Source organism: Alexandromys fortis, unplaced genomic scaffold (genome assembly GCF_014885135.2).
Source record: "Alexandromys fortis isolate MF-2015 unplaced genomic scaffold, M_Fortis_MF-2015_v1.1 scaffold_13, whole genome shotgun sequence".
Taxonomy (NCBI): domain Eukaryota; kingdom Metazoa; phylum Chordata; class Mammalia; order Rodentia; family Cricetidae; genus Alexandromys; species Alexandromys fortis.
In genome coordinates, this window is record NW_026067908.1 from 898,092 (window position 1) to 917,805 (window position 19,714).

The 19,714-nt window shown below is 36.3% G+C and overlaps 1 protein-coding gene across 1 annotated transcript; it reads right to left on the minus strand.

The window, feature by feature from the left end:
- Nucleotides 1-122: 122 nt before the first annotated feature.
- On the minus strand, nt 123-19,214 carry LOC126498081 (putative selection and upkeep of intraepithelial T-cells protein 1 homolog). Its single transcript, XM_050136434.1, has 6 exons — nt 19,084-19,214; nt 10,730-10,813; nt 7,124-7,471; nt 6,389-6,670; nt 3,139-3,246; nt 123-157 (listed from the first exon to the last, which is right to left on the minus strand). The coding sequence occupies exons 2-6, from the start codon at nt 10,806-10,808 to the stop codon at nt 123-125; spliced, it is 852 nt and encodes a 283-aa protein (XP_049992391.1). The 5' UTR covers nt 10,809-10,813; nt 19,084-19,214.
- Nucleotides 19,215-19,714: the final 500 nt, after the last annotated feature.

Here is a 19,714-nt window from a genome sequence, read left to right on the forward strand (position 1 = left end):
TATCTGAGCCTGAAAGATGCTGGGAATTGGATAATTCTAAAGAACTGTTAACTGCCCGAGATCTGTACTCTTTGGATATAAGAATTCCATCAGGAGGACTTAATTAAGATGGTCCTTGTCATTCAGGCACAATCATCTTGGCTCTCTAGGAGATAATCTAGGAAAAATAGAAAGACTGTGATCTGAAGGGTGCTGGATATAGGTGGACAATAAGGCCATGTTCAGGGAGACAACAGTAATAAAGAAGTAAGGAAACATTCTCCACAAAATCTGGAGAGACGAATCTTTACACAGATTCCAAGCAATGTTCAGGAACTGCATGAAAATGAAGCTAACATTCACAACTGAATTCAGAAGGAATTTTCACAGTATGACCAGATCTGAAGTTCCACCTGTGAAGCACTGAAGATAGTCTTAGGAAAGCATCAGTAATCCAATCAACCAAAGAAACAGTCAGCAATGAGAACAGGACTAACCCTAACGGTGGAATTCCCAGGAGTGGGGAAAGAACATGAGCAAGTCTGGATGAAAACCAGCATCAGGTCTATCACTTTTCAGGTCCCATTTTATTTTTATGAGTAGATCAGATCCTTTGAGTAGGACATCTCAGCCCTGTTCTGCTCTGCTCTTGTCTACATCACTCTCCCCTATTTCACCTTTTTAGATATCTGTCTTAATAACTTTTGTTAGCTTTTTCTTCTCCTAAAAGACCTAACCCCCTCACGCTTATGAGCGTCTGGCTGCTGGTAGTTGCTAGAGAAGGGTAAATAGCTTTCTTCAGTGATGTAGCCACTGTTAAGTTTCCCATGCTTCAGGAAATAACGTTTCATAAATTAAAGTCAATGAATTTCAAAACTTAATAAAACAAAACAAAAATGTAACATAAAAGTAGCCAGGGTATTTCATGTGAAGAAGCTATTCAGTGGGATTATGAGGGATGTCAAAGGGTTAATGAGAGAGTGAAAATGCCCCAAAATACAATATTCAATCTAGTAACTTGTCAAATAAAAAGCTTTAAATAATGAAGAATTTTATTGATGAGAGGACCTTTAAAATATTTTTTAGTGTATATCATAGTGGAAGAATTCAGCTGTGTCTTCTCTTCATGAAAGTGTTCCACATCTGGGGAACCTGCATGGGACCAAACTAGCCCTCTGAATGTGGGTGACAGTTATGTGCATTTATCTGTTGGTGGCAGCCCGGGCAGTGGGACCAGGACTTATATTTTTGGAGCCCCTTCCTTATGGTGGGATATCTTGCTCAACCTTGATACTTTTTTGACTCTCCAAGATAGGCCTTATGTCCTCTGAGGAGTGGATGGGGGTATGAAGGGAGGAGTAGGGGTGGGAAGGGAGGAAGTGGGGTGCGGGAGAAAAGGAGGGAGGGGGACTTTTGTTGGCATATAAGATGAAAATAGTTTTTTAAATAAAAAATTATAAAACAAGAAAGTGATTCACAATTAGGTAGTATTCATTCCTCTGCAAGGAAATTATAGGCACAGTCAAATATAAGTAAATATAGTGTAAGATATGAGTATTTGTGTGACTTATATTGTCTTTTACCTAGCATTAGTATCCATGTGATTTAGGTTCAAAATTTAATTTTGCTATTTTAATATTTAATCTTTACATTTAATAAATCTTATTTTATTCATAATTTTAATAGATAATCCTTTAGTAATAATATTTATGACTGAGTTTTTTAAAAATATTTATTTATTATGCCTGCAGGCCAGAAGAGGGCGCCAGACCTCATTACAGATGGTTGTGAGCCACCATGTGGTTGCTGGGAATTGAACTCAGGACCTTTGGAAGAGCAGGCAATGCTCTTAACCACTGAGCCATCTCTCCAGCCCCTAGTAATAATATTTAATTAAATATGTACAACACAGGTTACAATACTTACTACTTGTAAGACTTTTGGAGTGAGGTTTGTCAATAGTTAAGCCTCAATTAGTGCTAGCGTCTTACGATGATATGACTAATTTCTACTATAAGATCAACTCTGCATTTTTTAGAATGATCTAGAAGCACTTTGAAGACAAGATGAATAAAAGGTTGCCGGCTCAACATGCACCAGAGATAAAGCCTTAATAATTGGATGGGATTTGGGTGGCAAAATTCTACTTAGAAGAATCTCTAACTACAAGTCTCTCAAGAGGGGTCTGAGATTCTAAAGGACATGCAGTGGTGCAGGGAAACAACAACAAAGCCCTACTTCTTTAAAAAAAAAAAAAACTAGATTGTGTCAAGAAGTGAACAAGTTAAGTGTGAGTTTACTTTTGCCAAACAGCAATAAAGAAGAATAAATGTAGCAAGTCTGGCTTTGTGCTGCGAGAGTTAGATGCACTTTGGGAGAATGCCAGCTGTTTTAATTCAGATAGTAGAGCTCAGGGAGGGAGTTCAGCTGGGAATAAAAGGGGAAGTCAAGGAATAGGAGAGAAACATAAGGGCTGACACCCAAATCCTTAACTAACAACTAAGCTGCACGTGGGAGAATTTCCAAAGATCTTGAATATGCACTAAAAAGATAGAGCTGCTTGCTTATGAAGGAATCTGTCAGTTCAAGGTTATTAAAATCAGCACATCTTTACAACCTTAACATCTGAATATTTATGTTTTAATCTTTTTTTTTGTTACTTTCCAAGTTCATTTCCTCCAAGTATAACACTGTTGAAAAGGAATGCAATTTTTTTCCTCCTGGGAAAACAGATCATCTGATAGTCCAACTGGTATACCTCTCCCTATAGGTTCACTTTCCCTGGAGTTGTATTGAATAAAAACTATGCAGCCATTTCTGCAATGTTAAGTTTAGATCTTTATGCCCTCAATGAGCCCAATGGAACTCAGAAGAAGTCAAAAGAGAAGGATGCACAAATGTTGAATATTAAGAACCTTTCCAATTTTTTGTATCTATCATCACAGGAATATGAAGCTTCATTTTGACTGATGCAAATAAATTGAGGCATTCACAAAAATCTTTTATCAGCAAGAGAGGGACTTTTATGGACAAATATATATGTCTAATGTATGACCCATGATAATATTCTTGCAGACACTCTTCCAAATAAAATGTCATACAGTGTTAGTTCTCTCTCCCTATCCCATTTTGAGTCTCTCTTCCTGAAAACATACTTACCTTCCATGATAAGTAGTTTACAACTGTGACTTAGGATGAAGACTGCCATCATAATCAGAATTACAGTCACAATCAATTTCCAAATACTATTCCAAGAAAATATTTCGTCTGAAATAGAAAACCACAAATTTTACAACCGAGATAATTCAGAATGTTTGGATCAACCCAAACAGGGAGAGCCATATCCAAGTCTTCTCCAATCCTATAATCTTGTAATGGTAAATTTAGCCCAGTTTGGAGAGGCATATATGAACTGTATGAAAAGTATCATATGTGCAAATTTCTATGAGGTTGGTGCAAAGACTAAAAGCCATTCTCTCTAGTTTTTCCATCATTTTTTGTCTCATGAAATCCCCAACTATAATGTAAGAGGGAAATCAAAATTCTTTCCCCACAGGGATGTCACAGGTTTCCAGGGAGCTAATACAGTCATTTCCAAATCTGTGCTTCAGTTCTGTCTGAACTCTTAGGACACATGCAATGACAATATTCTCATTGAATGATGGTAAAATTACAAGCACAGAGAGCAGAAGCAATGAAAAGGCAGGCGTGCTGGTTAGTTCTTATGTCAACTTGACACAAACTACAGTAATCTTGGAGGATAGGATATTGTTTGAGTGATGGAGGAGGGTCATTTGTCTATGTGTTACTTTCATTGGTTAATAAAGAAACTGCCTTGGCTTTTGATAGGACAGAAAATTAGATAGGCGGAGTAGGCAGAACAGAATGCTGGGAGAAAGAAGCAGACTCAGGCAGTCGCCATCCCTCTCCTCTCTGAGACAGATGCAGGCTAAGATCTTTCCTCGTGGTGCTACACAATTATAAATATGGGCTAAAGCAAGATGTGAGAATTAGCCAATAAGAGACTAGAGCTAATGGGCCAAGCAGTATTTAAAGAATACAATTTGTGTGTTGTTATTTCGTGTGTAAAGCTAGCTGTGCAGGAACGCAGGCTGCCTCTCCATACTACAGTTTGAGGAATTGCCTTCATCAGACTGGCCCATGGACCTATCTCTGAGACATTTTATTGATTAATGACTCATATAGGAGAGAGAAAATGATTGATGAGGAAGAACCTAGAACAGTGCCAACTCTGGGCATCTGGTCCTGGGTTGAATAAGAAAAAAAGAATACCCAGAACTCAGGAAGCAGATGCAGAGGCAAGTAAAGCTCTGTGAGTAGAGGGCAGCCTGATCTACAGAGTGAGTTTCAGGACAGCCAGGGCTACAGAGAGAAACCCTGTTTTGAGAAAAAAAAGAAAGAAAGAATGAACAAAAGAAAGAAAGAGAGAGAGAAAGAAAGAAAGGAAACTGATTAAGTCATAGAGAACAATCTAGTAATCAGCTTTCTTTTATGGTTTCTGCCTCTATTTCTAGTTGAGTTCTTGCTCTGACTTCTCTTCATGATGGACTATGACCTGGGAGTGTAAATCCAATCAAACATTCACCCCAAGTTGCTTTCTGTCATGTGTTTATCACAGTCATAGAAGGCAAACTAGGACAGTGTGGATGCTTACATTGGAAGAGGGAAATTCAATAAAAACTTATAAGATTAAGAATATCTTTTTATCTCTATTAAAATATATTATATTGTATAAGGATAAAGGGAACAGTGCATCAAGAAGATGTATTGCACCATATATTGATGTAGTTCATTTCTTTTTAACATTGGTTAAATTCATGGCATTTAGATCCAGGTTTCATAATTTGACAATTTCACAGTCACAGGCTTTATATTTCCCTCCCTTCCTCTTCTCTCACCATTCCTTTAAATACTCTTAGTCCTTCTCCCATTATTCCCTCTGCTTTTATTTATGTGTGTGTTTCTAAAAATGACAGCAAATGTGGTATTTGTCCTGAATTTGCCTTATTTCACTTTATGTGATCACTAGCTGCATGTTTCCCAGCAGGTGATGCAATTACATTCTTCTTTATGGCTGAATAAAATACATATCACATTTGCTTACTCGTTTTCATGTTCACAATTTCATTATTATAAGTGATGAAATAAACATAGATGTGCAAGTAGTTCTAGAGTCCTTTTTCTACATATATAAGTAGTACATCTGGATTATAACTCATATATGGTAGTTCTATTTGTAGAGTTTTTGAAGGACTTTTCAAACAGATATATTTATTTCATTTTATGTGTATGAGTGCTTTGCTTATATGTATGTATATGAACTATGAGCATGCCTGGTGCTCATGGAGGTAAGAAGAAGATATTGGAATTCCTGGAAACGGAATTAAAGACAGTTGTGAGCCACAATGTGGGTGCTAGGAGCTGAACATGGGTTCTCTGCATGAGCAACAAGTGCTTTAACTACTGATCCATCTCTCTAGCAACCTATTGTAGTTTTTTAAAGCCACAATCCCTATTTCCATAGTGCTTAGAACAATTTACATTACTACCAACGCCACATCATTTTTCTTCACATCAAAATTTGTTGTTGGTTGCATATGCTTGATGTATTACAACATCTAACTCAAGTTATACTACAGAACCATAGTAATAAAAACAGCTTTAATTAATTTTTATTACTAGTTGAATAATATTTCATTGTGTAAATACATTTCAAAATCCAGGTTGTTTCCATTTCCTAACTATTGTGGACAAAACAACAATGAGTATGGGTAAGCAAGTGTCTCTATAATAGTACTTATAGAGTCTTTGAAGTATCCATGAAAAGAACATAGGTAGATCTGGTTTTAGCTTTTTGAGGAATCTCTACACTGGTTCCCATAGTGGTTTTGCCAGTTTCGATCCTACCACCAGCAATTAAGCTTCCCCCTTCCTCCATATCCATGATAGCATTTGTCATTCTTATTTTTAACATTAGCATTCTGACTGGGATGAGATCTCAAAGAAGCTTTAATCTACATTTACCTGATGCATAAGGATGTTGAATATTTTTAAGTGTTTCTCAGCATTTATATTCTTTACAATGAACAATGTTGATAAAACATTTTAAGAAATGAGTAGCAATTTAGCCAAACATCAAAAATATCAAACAACACTTTACTCTTAGGACAACACTAAACAAAACAGGATCTTACATCCTAAAATCTCCAGTATTAGGAAAATGGTGAAAGAAATGAATTTAGCAGGGGGAATCAATCAGACAACAGATCAGACGATAAATAAAATTAAGGGGAAGTAATGAACTGAAACCAAGTGAAAAGACACACAACTTTTGTTTCAAGCCCAAATTACGCAAAACTTATTTCAAGAGTGATTACACGAATTTCACCTGGTAGAATAATGCTTGTGCTTTCCTCTTGGCCTATTAGAGGGTTCCAAAGGCAACAAGTGATGTTCCTGAGGGAGCTGTCTTGAAGGAGAAGGGTCATCTTCATATTGAACAATTTGTCTTCATCCCGTGAATAGGATTTTGATTTAGCTGGAACGATCTCTCCTCTGCTATCTCTCCATTCCAAGTGAGGCCGTGGGAACCAACCTTTGGAGTGACACTCCACTATCACACCTTTGGTAGTAGGAGGATGGACAAGAATCTGAATCCGGGAGCTCCCAGCTGGTTATAAAAAAAAAGGGAAATCAATGGTGTATAGTGAATGGAAAGAGAAAAAGAACACCACTCTTCCTCCATGTTAAATCCAGAGTCTGTAGATGTACGGATAGTTAAAACTCTACAAGGCTCTAATTGTTATAATCAATAAAAAGAGACAGCTCCAGATGTAAACATGGAGAGGTCATAATACACAATTATCAACTATTGTTCTAATAAGCAAGCTTATTGTTCTAAATAAATCTGGTGATGAAAGGCCTTTTTATTTTATTTAGTTTTTTTTTCAGTAAAATATTTGCTATTTAATAAACCAAAACAACTGTGTTAAATTTTTAGATTATGAAAATCAACAAAACCATCTAAGATTTAATTCTTTGTATAATTTATAAGTGGACATTTTTCTTATATGTAAATCACTGAATGAAGTTAGAAATTAGTTTCAGAGGAATCCGTGCTTACCTATGACCTTGACTTTTGTGATGTGCTCTTCGTAGAACTTGCCATCTTTGAAGAAGCAGTGGTACCGCCCGTCATCATCAGGATTGACATTGAAGATCCTAAGGGTTACTTTCCCTTCTCCAATGGCATCTTTCAGCAGCTCTGTTCTCTCCACATATTTGGGAATAATTTCTCCAAACAGGTCTTTGCCATTCTCGTATTGGTGAATAGGCTGTGTATAATGGGTTCTGAACCAACGGATCTCCATGTGCTGAGCATTTTGTGGTGGTGACAACTGACAGCTGAGCTCAAGTACTGTCCCAAATGGAGCCAAGACTGGACCTTCCAATCCAGTCACTGTGAATTGTTCTGGGAAGAGAAACAAGAACCAGAATGTAAAAGCTTTAATCAACACACAAACATGCTTTTGTTGTGGGTCATTTTCCCTCAGCATACCTGAAAAAAAAATCTTAATTTTACATATTTTTAATGGTGGCTCATCAAACTATTCCCCTTATGAAATGTGTACAATTTCTATTGCTGTTATATGACTTTCTAAGATAATTTATATCAGCTCAATAGTTGACTTTTCTTTCTTTCAATTTCATTCTTTCTTTGAGTGATTCTATGATTTATTATTTTGTAATTGTAATGAGCTCTTGTGTGTGTTTTTATGCTTAAGTTTCACAATCTTGAATTATTCTTAACTTTTTTTTATTTTGAAAAATTCTTATCTACTGCATGTTCAAATTTGTTTTTAACAACTTACTACTGCCATTTTCCTAAACTAGTATAATTTCTAACTGTATTCTAAAAGACATATCCTCATATCTCTATATAAGTATAGTTTTCTCCTATTATACAAAACTTTTTGTCACAAGAACTCTGCTGATTGAGTCATTTCTGTTTGACTTTTTTTTTGAAAGAGAGAGAGAGAGAGAGAGAGAGAGAGAGAGAGAGAGAGAGAGGAGAATGATGCAGGTAGGTAAAGGATGTATGGGAATTTGGGAGGAGTTGGGAGGGAAAATAATATGATCAAATATACTGAATATAAAGGGAAAACTTCCTTTTAAAGCATTTGAAACTACTACCGAAATTCTAAATTTGTCAAAATGCAAAGAACAACTAACTATGGGGTGCACAGCTCCAATTAATACATCTATAAAATAACACCTACACACATGGCTTAAGGGACATCACAGAATGTGGGTGGTATAACTGTAGAAATCAGAGGACTAGGATGTTCGCTGTGAGATGGTGTTTTTCCTTATGAGAGGGTAACTGTGCCCATAAAACCTCAACAATATGGTCAATTAAACAGGGCCTGTGTAATGTAAGCGAGGAATCACACTAGGTTTCATTCACCCGTAGATAAAGAGCTACAAAAAAACACAATGGTGGTCAAGAAAGTGAAGAACCAGTCTTCTCCATGAAAAACCCCTCATAGGCTATTTATTCCCAAGTGGTCAGTTCAAATACCCATACATATGAGCAACACTAGATGTACTCAGTAGGGTGTGTGTGCGTGCATGCTCATGTGTGTATGTATGCATGTGTGTGTGTGTTTGTGTGTATGTGTGTGAGTGAGTGGATCTTGCTGGTAAAACTAAAAAAAAAAGAGTTAAAGACTTCCGTAATAAATAAAAAACTTAGAGAATATAGGAAACAAAAAAATTTAAATTAATTTTTTCTTTATACATACCATATTTACATCACTTCTACCATTCTCTCTCACTATACAGCTCTTCCTATCCTTCTGAAACACACAGCCTCTTCTGTATTACACACACACACACACACACACACACACACACAGTATATCTATGAACTTCTTAGGGAAATTTCTGCTTTCACACCCCCAGTTAAGTATAGAATATCTCTCCAAGATCTTAAACTTTATTGTATATATTCAGTGAATTTTCTCATAATCTCAAATTGGTCCATAAGAAGAGATCTCAACGGAACAGTTTAGAGACACAAATAATAGGTAAATTTGACTTGTGACAAGGATGATGGGATGTGTGGAGAAATCCTTTTCTCTCTTCTCCTCCTGCTGTTGTCTTCAACCCCTTAGTTTGACTTCTATTTTCATGCTATAAATATACAAACACAGCTTTTTATATCTATCTAAAATACAGAACTTGAAGCACAACTAATAAAATCTTAGAGAGAGAAATTGAGGTTCAACCTGAAGATTCAAAAAGCAAAACAGCCGGCCCCTGGCTCTTACCTCAGCCTCATTCTGAAATAGTTGATCTTGCCTCCAGGAATCTCAGAATGAGACTGAGATGGAGAACTGTCTCCTCCTGTTTTACAATCCTCTCTAGTTCTGGGATTAAAGGCATGCACCACTCAGTTTCTAAGGCAAACTAGTGTGGCTACTGGGATTAAAGGTGTGTTTTATTGCAGCCTGGTCTGTAAGGCTGACTAGTGTGGCTGTTTTGCTCTCTGAAATTCAGGAACGCTTTATTTATTAAAATAAAATTGAAATGCCACTATAAGGACTCACAAATTAAAGACACATGCAGTGTTTGTCTTTCTTTGTCTGAACTAATTTGCTTAAAATGTATTGTCTGCATCAATGTATTGAATCTATTTTTCCTCAAATGACATTTTGTTCTATTATATAGTTGAATATCCTTTTCTTCATGTATTTTTCTATTGATGGACACAAAGGTCAGCTCCATAGCTACTGTGGATAGTGGTGCAGTGAACATGGGTGTACAAGTAACAATGCAGTATGTTGACTTAGAATCCTTTAAGTAAATATGCAAGGGTGGTACCACTCAATAATATCATTGATGAACTTTAGTTTTGATTTGTTTTAGAACCTACATGGTGATATCAATGGTGTCTAAACTAATTTAGGTTGTGACCAGTACTGTATAACACACTTTTTTCTACACTTTGCTAGCATTCATCTGTTTTCTTAATGACTGACATTCTGACAATGGTAAATAAAATAATATTGTAATTTAATTTGCTTTTTTCTGATAATCATGTTGAAATTTTTCATAACTTTGTTGGTTATTTATACTTTATTTTCAGAACTTTCTATTTAATTAGACTGTTTATTGATTGGATTTTTTGATTTCTTGATATATAGTTTTACGAGTTCTTTATGTATTCTATATATTATCTGCTGTCAAATGTAGAGTTAAAAATATTTTCTTTTATACTGTACGAATTTATTAAATTGATGTTTTCTTTCCTGTACAGAGACATTTTAATTTCATGCAACCCTGGCATTATTTCCTGAATTGTTGGAGTTCTATTCAGAAAGTCATTGCCTGTGTTTAAATCTAAAAATCTGTGTCTGAGTTTCAGATCTTAAATTAAAAATTTTCTGTAATTGGAACTGGTTTTATAAATGACCGAAGATAGAATGAGTGCTTGTGTTCATTCCTTTTCATACAACCCAGCATCCCATCCTAGAGAACTGAACCACTCATAGTAGAAGGGTCTTCCCACCTCAGTTCACCTATTTAATATAATCTATGGGTGTACCGGAGGCTTGTCCCAAGTTATTATAGATTTCATCAAGTTGGCAAAAGAGCCTGTAACATTTTCTTTCTTTTACAAGCTTGATATTGATAAGGTCCATGAAGGGAAGTGAGAGATTCATACCTGCCCGCAGTGTTACCATATGAAGGAGGCATATGAACACAACACCGAGTCTGTAAATGAGTAGTCTTGCTTCATCCATTACACCTGCATAAATGAAGCAAATTCAGAACCAGTAAAAATGTGAGTGGGAAATTGCAGAAATCAGATAGATCTACATTTGTCTAAAGCAACTGTCTTCCAGCTGCAATTGTCATCCATCATCTTTTAACCCTAAGCAAACAATAAATGCATTTTAGAGGAAGCATTTACTTTGTATTATGTAGCATTCTGAGATGATTTTATTAGCAAATCTGACATTTATGCTAAGAATGTTCAATTTAATGATGATATCTTCCCAGAGATTTATTTATTTTTGCAGGATTGTCTTCTCTAAGGCTTGATTTGATATTATTTTTTATTTTTTGCAAATTCCATCTGGTTGCTTTCTTCTCCAAAGTTTAGGGAAATGGAAAATAGTTCCAGATTTCAAAAGCCTCCATTAGTGGAATCATTTGATGTATTTATTAATAGCTACAGAGAGAAAAAGTTAAAGATAGATTAATTTTCCTTATATGGTAGAAACAAAATAACCATTTTATAAAGAGGAAGTAACTTTCTTTCATATTTTAAGAAGTCCACTGAATTTTCTTAGTTAAAATTTTCACTTGCTTTGAAGAGACACTATGGCCACAGCAACTCTCATGAAGTACAACATTTAATTAGTTATGACTTACAGTTTCAGAGGTTTCGTGGTGTGGGAGAATGGTCTGTATTATGTCAATTATATCTTAAATAAACGCTGATTGGCCAGTAGTCAGGCAGGAAGTATAGGTGGGACAACCAGACAGGAAGTAGAGGCGGGTCAAGGAGAATAGGAGAATTCTGGGAAGGAGGAAGCCCATTCCTCTGCAGTCCCAACCCAGACACAGAAGAAGCAAGATGTGACTGCCTTACTGAAAAAAGTACCAAGCCATGTGGTTAACATAGACAAGAATAATGAGTTAATATAAGTTATGAGTTAATAAGAAGCCTGAGCTAATGGGACAATCAGTTTATAACTAATGTAGACCTCTGCATGATTTCTTTGGGACTTAACTATTGTAGGAACTGGGCAAGACAAAGAAAACCTCAGTCAACAATTTTGTTCATTGTCATCATATTAGGAAAAATTGTGGCTTGCAAGTAGACATGGTGCTGGAGAAGGTGCTGAGAGTTCTACATCTTATCTGAAGGCATCATAAGTGAATGTTAACCTAGGCCTTGCTTGAGCATCTGCAGCCTCAAAACTCACCCTAGACTGATACACTTTCTCCAACAAGGCCATCTGTATTCCAACAGGGTCACATATCCTAATAGTGCCACTCCCTATGGGCCAAGCATTTAAACACATGAATCTATTGGGGCCATTCCTATTCTAACCAATGAAGAGATATTTGTGGCCCTTACTCTTCAGTACAAAGTCAAGGGTAATATGAAGTTGTATATTCTCAGATAAATATAAAGGAATTTTATAAGTTCTATTTAATGTGTAGCTCTGGAAACAGCTGTAGGAGTTCTCTGTTTCTGTACTCTAAGAGATACTTACAAAGTACTGTAATATAGGAAAACAAACAGTTAAATAGTGACAACAATATAAAAATACTGTAAGACCTTGTTTGCATGGGCAAATTTAGTAGTAATCTCTGCCTTATCTAGATTCTCAAATTACTAAAATGGCATAACTACATTGTGAATGATGACCTGGATTTCTCTAAAATCATAAAGGTAATAAGGACATATATCAGATATCATTTGCAGAATTGCTGTTGAGCAATAAAGAGTTGAGGAAAACAGTATTATTGAAGAGTGAAGCCAAGGGAATTTTATAACAACTTCATATGCTATATTAACCCAAGTTTTACCTAAAGATAAGCAAACTATAAAGAGAATAAGTGGTAGCATGCATAGTAGCTAACTCAGGGTCCCAGATTAATATCACATAAGTTGAAATTCTGACTTTATCATTTATCTGAATAGGCCTAAGCAAGTTATTAGAACTCTATCACTTCAGGTTTTTAACCATAGGAGATATTTTTTCATCCTTGCATTTATTATTAGAATTTGTGGGTGTTTGAATTAAAAAAAATGACCCCATAGGTTCATAAGGAGAGGCACTATTAGGAGGCATGGCCTGAGGACATGTGACTTGAGGGAGGAGGTGTGTCACTAAGTGGTGGGCTTTGAGATTGCAGAAACTCAAGCCTGTTTATTGTGTTACAGTCACTTCTGCTGCCTTAACATCAAGATTCAATTCCTTTTCTAGTGCCATGCCTGCCTTCATGCCACAATGAGAATATGAACTAAAACTGAACTGTAAGGAAGCCCCCAAAGAAATGTTTTCCTTTGTAAGTGTCAGCATGGTGTCTCCTCACAGCAGCAAATATCCTAACGAAGGCAGAAGTTGGTGCCAGGGGCTGTTGTATTGCTCTGATAGGCTTGATCATGATTTTCTTTGGAAGAATCTTGATTTTGGGACTTTGTATTAGAAAATCAGTTGAACAGTTTAAATGAGGCTTAATGGACTATACTGGTAGAAGCATGGAAGAGAGTGATGCTGAGGGTGATTTGAACTGTAGGGATCTGGCTCAAGATGTTTCAGATGGGTAGAATTTCAGTATGTGGCCTAGAGACTGTTCTTGTGATATTTTGCCAAAGAATATGTCTGTTTTTTGCACTTTTCTAAAAAGTCTGCCTGGGGATAATATGAAGAAATTTAAATTTATTGTATTGACAGAGTGTGGTATCTTGAAAACTGTTAGCTCTCATAAGCTCATATGGAATAACATTATTTGGAGGTGTGGCTTTGTTGGAGTAGGTATAACCTTGTTTTAGGAGTGTACTATTGTGGAGGTGGGCTTTGAGGTCTCATATATGCTCAAGCTCCATCCAGTGTCTCAGATCACTTCCTGCTGCCTGCAAGTCAAGACAGGAGACTTGGCTACTTCCTCAAAACCATATCTGCCTTTATGCCACCATGTCCCACCATGATAATAATAGACTAATCCTCTGATAATGTAAGCCACCCCTATTAAGTGTTGCTGTGGTCACAGTGTCTTTTCACAGCAATATAAATCCTGACAAAGATAGAAGTTAGTACAAGGGTATGGGGTATTGCTGTATTAGGCCTGACCAAATTTTTTGTTTGGAGGAATTTTGCTTTGGATTAGGAAAAGCTATAGATTACTTAGTGGGCCATATAGTAGGAGCATGGAGGACAACTGCGCTGAGAATGATTTTAACTGTGGGGTACTATGTTGGCCAGAGATCATTCTTGCAGTATTTTGGCAAAAATATGGCTGCCTTTTGCCCTTGTCCAAAGAGTCTACCTGATGCTAAAATGAAGAAATTTGGATTAATTATACTGGCAGAGGAGATATCAAAAAAATCTATCTATCTATCTATCTATCTATCTATCTATCTATCTATCTATCTATCTATCATCTATTTTCCCATTACTGGTGCTTATACATATAAAGATTTATAAGCGAAAGGAACAAACTGAGGAGAAAAGGAGCACCAGGAAGTGAAATGGAGCTAAGTCCTGTGCTTAAGGAGATAAATGGATTACGAAATGGAAGAAAGGGAATTGTGACCTCAGGACAAGATTCTACCTGGCTAAGTTTCCCACTTGTGAAAAAGAACTAAGGAAAAGCTTAGGGATGGATATGATGGCGCACACCTTTAATCTCAGCACTCCAGAGCCAGGGGTTGATAGAACTCTGAATTTGAGGCCCACCTGGTCTAAATAGAGAATGTTTCAGGACAGCCAAGCTTAGGCAGTGAAGAAAACCATTGAAACCAGAAAGCAGGTAAAGATGTAACTGAATGAGAGGGGCAGGTGTCAGCCCTAGCAAGCAGTAAAACTTGGCAGTTTGGCTACATGATTCTGACATTTAGAGTCAAGGATAGAAGGAAATATGCGATCTGCTTTTAATTTTGATTTTACAGAGGACTATAGTTGAGAGATTTCTATGAGTCTCAGAAGAGACTTTAGACCCTGACTTTTAAAGACGTTTGAGAGTTTTGTAGACTATGGGAACTTTTGAAGTTGGACTAAATGCATTTTGCATTATGATAAGGATTTAAGCATATGGGGTTCAGGGAATAGAATGTGGTGGTATTAATAAAAATGGCTCCCATAGGCCACTATTAGGAGGTATGGCCTTGCTGGAGTGTGTCCTTATCGAATGAGGTGTGTCACTAGGAGGTTGGTTTTGTGGTCTCAGAAACACAAGTCTGGCTAATGTGTCAAGTCACTTCTGCCTACAGATTAAGATGTGGAACTCACAACTTCTTCTTCAGAACCATGACTGTCTGCTCTGCAGTTTACAATTGTGATAAAAAAGGATTACAGGTACACAATAAATACAGATTCAGACAGAATAACCCTCTGAATGTGTCACAGTGTATTTAAAAATGTACGTAGACTTTAGATAAAAAAGAAAATGGGTATGGACAGTTATAGAAACAAATAGTTTTTAAAAATAAAGCAGTCTTTAAAGAGACAGTAAAAGTAATATGAAAAAGCCTTATAAAGATGGAGAATACACAGAGAGTCTGGATTATGTATGTTATTGTGTTAACTTTGAATTTTTAGTCTGTTAATTAGCTAACTGTAGAGAGACATTTGATTGTGGGGGCTGCTAAGCTAAACCAACATGCATATTTTAAAGGTATATTGAAAATTTGAGTTTAAGGATATGTTGCTTTGGAAAAGAGGTTCTGCTTTTGTTTCCACATAGATGAGAACCTGCAGATTCCTTCCAGGCTAATGTAGTTTGATGGAAAAAGACCCCCTGAAAGATAAACACTAAATGTACTTTGCCCAACAAACAGTAGGCAGCAGTTTGGAGAAAACAATGCCCAAGTTTCCTATAATTATTGCTTATAAATGTTGGTTTTCATTTAAAGGGGATAAAGTGGTTAATGGTTACAGTCAATCTGTTTCTAAAAAAGCAAGGGGATATTACATATAAATAAATACATTGTTGTAGACTTTGGTTTATTACACATTTAAGGTTGATTTTGTTACACTATATATACATTTCTACTTTTCTTTAGTGCATTATGGTCATACAGCTCATTTAAAATGTAAAGTTAATAAATACAGATTAATAGCCATCTATAATAATCAAACTTTTTCTTGTGTTAGTTAGGTCTTTTAGATATTTCAGTTATATAAATAATCTTCAACACTTTAAAAGACCTTCAGAATATGCCATTTAAAATGTTTTAAGAACTTGGGCTTTTCTCGACAATAGCACATGTCTTCTTCTGGCAGCACCAACTACTTAGAGAGGCTGAGGGGCATTGAAGAAATTTGTTATGGAATTTGCCTTCAATTTAACAAGACTAGCCATTTGGGCAAGAAACTACTCTTGCCTGAACTGCTTGATGGTATGCTGTATAAACTACTCATGCAGGACTCATAGAAAAGTGACTGCTGTACTTTTCAAAAGATGGCATGGTCTTTCAGGGTTCCAGATTCACAGAAGAAATTGCCAGACATTCTACAGGACACAAAAGAAAGCAACTAATGAACTTTGCTAACACATTGCAGAATAGATCTTCAAAATTCTTCTTCACCGAAGCCTGCCAGATATTATGGGCCTATAGGATGAAGAAGGGTGCCCCAACATTATGAAAGAATTATGGATGACTGTCCAGGCAGCAAGATGTCTCTGTTATTTCTAGAACTTTAGAAGTTGCTTACAATGTACTTCCTGTTTACTTAGGTAATATATCCTTATGGAGTCTTCAGTGGAGTTGAGGAGAGATAGTTATAGTTTTCCTTAGTTATGGATAAAAGATGAATTATATATTAAACTTCAGACTAACAAAGAAATATTATAACTGTAATTCTTGCATTTATAGAGGAAACAGAGAGTAAGGTCAATAAAGATGAGTCAGTAATAAGGGATAAAGAACACTAAAGATGTTTGAAAAATCAATATAGGTTACTGCTATTTTCCTTGGTTTTCTCCCAGAAGTTTGAGGTAAGTCCCTATTTCTGAAGACCTCATATACTTTGGACATGTGATTCAGAAGATTTGAGTTGGGTCCAATTTGAAAGCCTTCACCTGAAGACTAACTTTAAGAGTGCCAGAAGATTCTATGTAAGCTGCCAAAGGAGAAAACAATCAATGCTCTTATTTAGCCATGATACCAATAAACTATAATCATGACTCACATGGAAAAATATCTCAAAATGTGCAATAGTGATACTCATATCTTTGCAGCAATCAGTATCTCTCTAATTAGATCTAAGGTGCACTCACCAATAGGAAAATCATACCTGGTACAGAAATAGAGCCAACTGCCCAGGGCTAGTGACGTCATGGATCTTAGAGGATAAATTTCCACTGCTATTTTACTAGACCAGTATACTTCCTAACCATATGCTAATTATGTATTTCTATGCCCAGAATCTTTTCTTTTCTGCCGAGGGAGACTAATACAGGAAAACCATAACTGTTCAAAATTCATAGAATAACTGTAGATACATCTGTAACACAATCTCTATACTCAAGGATCATGGAAATTGTAGAAGAAGGAGTGGGAAGATTGTAAGATCCAGAGGATCTGCTGTAAGAGTGTGTTTCCTAGAAATAACAGAAAAGCTATACATATATCCTATTACATTATGGCTGTCTAAACAAGACCAGAACATGACGACACCAATAGACATGCTGTTGTGGAAGGGGAAATCTCACAAGGCTCCATCTCTAGACAGAGAACCGCAGGCAACTAATGACTATTGAGAAAAAAAGAATTAGTCTTCTTTGGGGGTGAGATCCCTAATTGGTTACCCAATACCAAGTGGTCTGTTCTTAAATCATGTACACAAAGCAACACTAAATGAACTCCACAGATCATGTATTTATATATATGCATATATCTATTCATATATGTATATGCAGATACATACAAGAAAAGAAAAAGAGGCCACTATTTTGAGAGGGAGTATGGGGTGAGACATAGGAGGGATTAGAAGAAAGAGGAGAGAGGATGTTATATGATCATGCTTTAACTAAAACCCCTTTATCTTGAGTTTTAATCAAAATTCAAAAATACGTCATAAACAGTTTGGTTGAGCTCAAACAGTTATAAGCGAAGGTATGAGTCAGCACTGTTTCTGTAATTATCATGAGGAATGTTAGGGTGCTGCTGGACTTAAAGCCAGGCACCCCTGTAAACACATGCAAACAAGCTTTACTGTTTTGATTGGCTGGCTATGATTTGTATTATTTTTTATTCTCTCTAAATTTTATATTTTTTTGTTTTAACATTTCAAAATTTCTTCAGTAAAAATAAATATATAAGTATAGCATTTTGTGTCATCCAGGGAGTTATTNATATCTCCACAGTTAGTATGCACATGTGCAGTTGTGTATCCATGGAGGCTGGAAAACTAGAGTTACAAGGGGCCGCGAATCAGGTATGGGTGTGGAGAAGCAAGTTTCTGTCCTCTATAAAGCAGCAAGCACTCCTAACTGTTGAGCCATCTCTTCAGCACGATAATTTAATGTGCAATGCTCAAGTCAAAGTAGTAGCAGTTTTATTTCCTTAAATATTACTGGATACTTTCAAACTTTGCCCTTTCAGTTATTTGTAACACATAATAAATTACTTTAATGGGTAACTCACACTAATAGAGCCTATTGTTACTTAACAATTATCTTTGATACCGGTAATTATAGGTATCAAATTAGCCTCCCTCTAACTTCCCATGCCACTTTCTCTTTTCAGCTTTTAGTGACAACTGTTCTACTTTCTCCTACAAAATTAATCTCAAAACTTTCATAGAAGAATAAATCAGCAGATCTTTTCTTTCTTTGATGGCCTATTTAGGAAAGAAAAAAATCCAGTCATATTTATAAAAGTTTCACTACAAACATTGTACAACAATGCATTTCTCTTTCACTCTCTGCTTCTCTTAGTCATAATTGTCTACAATAATAAAGTTGTACTTGTTGCAAAGAAAATTATGGGGATGAAAGCAGTCTTGTGACTGTGAGACTGAGGAACTAACAGAAGAATAAGTATATATTTTTCTTGTTATCAAACCTTACATTCCAGAAGTTGAGCCAACATTTGCCGAGTTTCTATGCAGCAGAGGAAATGCATAAGGAAAACATGAGAAAGACTTTCTAGAGATTACTAAGACCTCCTCCTTCTGAACTTCCAGATCTCAGAAGCCTTCAAGCACAGGTCCGCAGCCTCCCTAAAGATGTAAGGACAAGAATTTTCCCAAAGGCAAAAGCAACAGAAAATAATAGAGGAGACCTTTCATGAATAGACGGTAGCACATAACCTTACTGAATTCTGATACTTACATGAACTTGATGGTTGCAAGTCAGCACCCTGCTGTTCTGATAGACAACCCCAGTTGGCTCATATTTCTGATATTGGTCAGGTGTTTTTCAGTATCCAGGGAAAGATGATAAGGACCTCAGGCAATCTTGACCATCAAGCCTTCTTTCTTCTCAAATTCTGGCTGTATGATTCTGCCTGCCTGACAACTTTTTTTTTTCAGAGAAATTTCTAATGACCTGGTTGCAGCAACAGACAAGTGAAACCAGCTTGCAACTGATATAGCTTAAGTAGTAAGTTCCGTCACCTAGGGAAGGAACAAACAAAATCTGACTCATACCTGTCATGCACGGAGTACTGCCCAAAAAAGATATGATTAATTTATTGGGCATGGCAGAAGACTCGGTTTATAAAAGTACAAGCAATAGACTCTCAGTTCAACTTTCAGAGAGCAGACAGTGGCTAGCAAGATGTCTGAAACAAATTAACCAGCTAACCCATGAAGTTAAGGAGCCCAGCAATTTTCCAGGGTGATAGAATAAGCTGATCATGAAAACATAGCAAAATGTGAAGGATTCTGAACACATCAGTAGTTTAAGATGACTAGAGTAGAGGAGAGGCTGAGGAGGCATAATAAGAGATGAACTTACTTTA

Excerpts from the sequence above, each read along its gene's own strand:
- LOC126498081 (XM_050136434.1), bottom strand. The coding sequence starts at position 10,808 with ATGGATGAAGCAAGACTACTCATTTACAGACTCGGTGTTGTGTTCATA. Across the intron at positions 7,472-10,729 it reads TATGGTAACACTGCGGGCAG|AACAATTCACAGTGACTGGA; the intron begins GTATGAATCTCT and ends TTCTCTTCCCAG. Across the intron at positions 6,671-7,123 it reads CACAAAAGTCAAGGTCATAG|CTGGGAGCTCCCGGATTCAG; the intron begins GTAAGCACGGAT and ends TTTTATAACCAG.